Below are 4186 nucleotides of genomic sequence, written 5' to 3' on the forward strand. Positions count from 1 at the left end.
CCAAATTTTACATTTTGTCATAATTTAATGCCTACCAAACTAAAAATTTACTGGCCTCCATTGTCTTCCATAGGAAAAACATAAAAAAAAAATAGGGGGGGGGGGGGGGGGGGGGGGTTGTTACACACAAGTCTGTTTGGTTACCCACATTCTTCAAAATGCCTTCTTTTGTGTTCCACAGAAGAAGAAAAAATTCATACAGGTGTGGAACAACTTGTGATTAAAGGACGGCAGAATTTTTATTTTGGGATAACTATCCCAGGGTTACGTGCACATTTGTAATTCACAAAGCAGAAAAAAATTAACAACATATTTTCAAGAACAGCTGATTTTATTCATTAAACAACTGATGAATGACCACTGCGGTCAATTACAAGACTTTTTTTGAGGACTCCACATGCAGAAAAGTTATAACAAATCTATTTCAACTGAATTTTTTACTTGTTAACACAAACAGATACTTTATAAAATTGTCTGTCAGGTTGACTCTAGTCATTAAAATATTTAATATGAGAGCATCACTTCATGCATCTTTATTTTGCAATACATAAATTATCAAGTTAATACTGTGTCAAAGCTTAAAATAATAAAAAGTAAAATCAAAATACCTTAGATATCCACTAATAAAAGAGCAATAAAAAAAAACCAGGGGAAAATTACAGGTTAATATAACAAATGACCAAACACAGTTATATTTTGAATTCAGCACACCAGATCTCCGTTTGCATACCTAAACGTATTAAAGCAATAAAATAAACCAATAATATTTTGCTTTTCATATTTATTCTGCATTACAGACGTGTATATGAGTGTTTCTTTTTCATGTTTAACAATCTAAGAAGTTCGCAGCCATCAGAAGCTCCAGTGCTATCTCTGGGGCAATGGGAAATTCTGGGATTTCTGTTGAACTATTAGTATAGCGGACTTTATATGTAAAGTACATGCACACTTTAGAAAGAACGTGAGATGGGATCTCTCGAAAGTTGACCTCATTTGTTTCATTCTCAGCAAACTGGCCTGAAAAACAGACAAAGCTATGTTACCATCACATTAATGCTTTATTAAAATTAACACAAAAAAGAGAGAAAAATTACACACAATATGTAAAACAAAATAAAATTTAAAGAAATGCAGAGAACGTGGAATAACTACTGTGGGGCAAATGTCAGTAAGGATCCTACAGTAGAAGGAAAACAATAATACTAAATACATGATTCTAAATAAACAATGCAGCACTTATTTAAAATCTAAGAAAATGGTGATCTATTTAAATTAACCTAATCCACTGTTATTAATTTCTTTTTCAACAAATACCCACCAGGACCACTAAGCATAGCTTTGATTGTTCCAGACGTCAGAGCGTGTTCTCTCTTCACGATAAACTCATGGCCATCAGAGGAGATCAACTTCACATACATGGCATCTGGCCCTTCACATCCACCATAGCTTTTTTCTTCTCCATCTAAAAGGGATTAATTTGATCATACGCTCAATCCAACAATTTAATATCATGCAGGGGGGAAAAAAACAGTAATTGTATCCTTTAATCTAAGAAATGTATTTTAAAAGTTTTATTTTCCCAATAACACAAACTCACTAGGTCCAGGATAAAGTACTTTATTAATTTGTTTACCAAAACATAAAATAGCTTACCCATTTTTACCACCGTCCCTTGTCAATCTCTGAAATACACAGGTTTAAATTGAAAGAAATTAACCCCACAAAAATATAATGCAACGTTAGTAACACCATACCGTCTATAGATGTTCATGAAAATGCATGCAAAGAACCAAATAACTCTGTAGTCTGTTTTATAGTGACAATAACGGTTATTTATATTGAGATTTGGCACAAAATAAAAGAGCTCCACTAGTCCAGTGAATGCCTGGGCCATGCATGCATTACAATAAATCATAGTTAGCTCAAGCACAGCGTACAAATCTGACGTGTCTTTCCGTAAATATTCCAGTAGACATCATTCGCACGAATCAAGATTAAATAGTCATACTTAAATACACTATATAATGTCTCACCTCACTAAGATCGAGCTTGTCAGGGATATTTCTCAGTTTTCTCTCCGATAAGCGTCTGGAAACTGCTTTCTCTGTTGTCACTGCCGACAACAGGAAACATTTGCTCGACACAGAATCGATGCACTTCTGATATTACAAAATAAGAGTCGTCCTCAGTATGTGTTAATAATAAAAAACACATAAGAATTGCGTGTTTTCGGTTGAAGTATCTTTTAAGTGTAATGTGTAAAATATATATACTTCTTCACACCAGTGCGGTGTTTGAGCAGCCCATGTTTAGATGGACTGTTGTGTGCTCACCAACCAAATTGCTTCCGGTGTTTAGTGGGCTTGCTGTTGCTGTCTGAGGAAGTAGGAAAATCTCCACATGAAATAATGTATCAGCTTGGGATTTTGCGGGGGTTTCGGCGTCTGTCAAAACACCAGCAACAGATCATCAGAAACCTTCAAGTTGCTGTTCGTCCGACACTACACAACAATGTGAATATCTGCCAATCTCATGCTCTGCTCTTAAGAAGGCGGGAACATTTGCTGAATGAGAACCAAAGGTCATTTTTGAAAGTCCATGCAGAAAAGGTACCTAGTAGAAGACTACCAAATATGCCATTTGATGTTAACCTTTCTGTACATTGTACAATTGTTTATGTAGACTGTGTCCATAACCATAGACTGACTGGCTGAACAAAAATAAAATAAAAATCAGGTTGTTATTTATTTATGCTTTCATTATTTGAATGAGTAAAGAAGTGTCCAAACACATAAAATACGCTCAATATTTTTATTCTGTTTATTTATTATTATATAAAATAATTGAAAATTATTTAAAAACCTGTACTGTATAAACACCTAAAAAAGAAACTGCAAAAATAAATAAAATTTAAATGTAAAAAAATGTAAATCCACATGCACATTCACATTATCTATTTAGGTGCTATTAAAAAAAAGTGATTCTGACATTATATATATAGCTTTAAAAAAATACTTGATGATTCAAATACAACTGCTTTCATTTTATTTTAAGAAAAAAATAACAACAACAACAATCTAAACATTTTAATTTAAAATCTGAAAAAAAATCTTTTTTTTTTTCTGAAGTGCTACTCTTAATAGATCTGAATGTTTGTAGGTCCTGCCATATTGTGCTGTTAGATGGTATAACCCCTTACCAGTCGAGCGTGAAGATGGAGAACTGATCTACACGGGCAACCTGGGAAAAGCTGTCCTTGGTAAATTGCCTGGCATATATAACACACATCATTTATACTTGTAGAACATCTCTAAAATAATCTAATGGGTTAAATTTGCACTTTTGTTGTAGGTGTGAAGTTTTTCTCCTACTCCAGCAGTATGTTTAGTCTCTGTGTGGTGCCGTATGTCCTAATGAAAACAGGCATTGGTGTAAACAGCTTGGCTCTGCAGGTGGCGTTTTGTGGCATTATGGGTTTCTTCACATTTCTTACTCCTGTTCTACTCCACTTGATCACCAAAGGCTATGTAGTACGTCTGTACCACAACAAGGAGACAGACATGTACACGGCCATCACTTACAGCGCTCTTCTAGTGGAGAAACAGACGGTCTTCCATCAGAGAGATGTCATTATTCCCAATGTCAGTCGCATGTTCACCAGTTTTTATGCCAAGAAACACTCAATGCTGGTTAACCCAATGCTTTTTCCTCTGCCCCACGACTACAACCACCTCATGGGTTACGACCAGCCCTTCTCTTTTGACACAGATGACTTGAACAAGCCAGATTAATATTAACTTGTCCAAGCTAAATATGCCCAGTGTTAGTGGACAATCCAAAATGTCTTTTCATCATCATGGACTACTGTAATGTATTAAATATTGACAGGCTGGCATGTCATCCAGTATGGTTGTGATGCAACAAAAGTGTAAATAAATGAAAATTCATATTTAACATCTGCTCTCCCTCTCTAAATTCTTTGCTTGTTATATTATTTTATTATATGGTCTGACTTCCATTTTCTAGTAGTTCCTCATTCTCACATCCTGTGCTATTTATAGGGGAAAATCCAGTGACCTCTCTATCTACAGGGGAAGTTTCACAGTAATGCAGTGCATTACTCTGACACATTATATTAATTTCGGACAAGTATTTATTAGTTATTTCAGACCGAGAGATATTTATC

General features: G+C 34.8%; 2 protein-coding genes across 2 annotated transcripts; one reads left to right on the plus strand and one right to left on the minus strand.

Moving 5' to 3' along the window:
• Positions 1 to 312: 312 nt before the first annotated feature.
• On the minus strand, positions 313 to 2182 carry LOC127950770 (elongin-C). Its single transcript, XM_052548032.1, has 4 exons — positions 2034 to 2182; positions 1654 to 1682; positions 1319 to 1462; positions 313 to 1017 (listed from the first exon to the last, which is right to left on the minus strand). The coding sequence occupies exons 2-4, from the start codon at positions 1655 to 1657 to the stop codon at positions 827 to 829; spliced, it is 339 nt and encodes a 112-aa protein (XP_052403992.1). The 5' UTR covers positions 1658 to 1682; positions 2034 to 2182; the 3' UTR covers positions 313 to 826.
• Positions 2183 to 2274: 92 nt separating this feature from the next.
• On the plus strand, positions 2275 to 3954 carry LOC127950764 (transmembrane protein 70, mitochondrial). Its single transcript, XM_052548022.1, has 3 exons — positions 2275 to 2609; positions 3160 to 3259; positions 3352 to 3954. The coding sequence occupies exons 1-3, from the start codon at positions 2409 to 2411 to the stop codon at positions 3789 to 3791; spliced, it is 741 nt and encodes a 246-aa protein (XP_052403982.1). The 5' UTR covers positions 2275 to 2408; the 3' UTR covers positions 3792 to 3954.
• The last annotated feature ends 232 nt before the right edge of the window (positions 3955 to 4186 follow it).

Source organism: Carassius gibelio, chromosome B2 (genome assembly GCF_023724105.1).
Source record: "Carassius gibelio isolate Cgi1373 ecotype wild population from Czech Republic chromosome B2, carGib1.2-hapl.c, whole genome shotgun sequence".
Lineage (NCBI taxonomy): Eukaryota > Metazoa > Chordata > Actinopteri > Cypriniformes > Cyprinidae > Carassius > Carassius gibelio.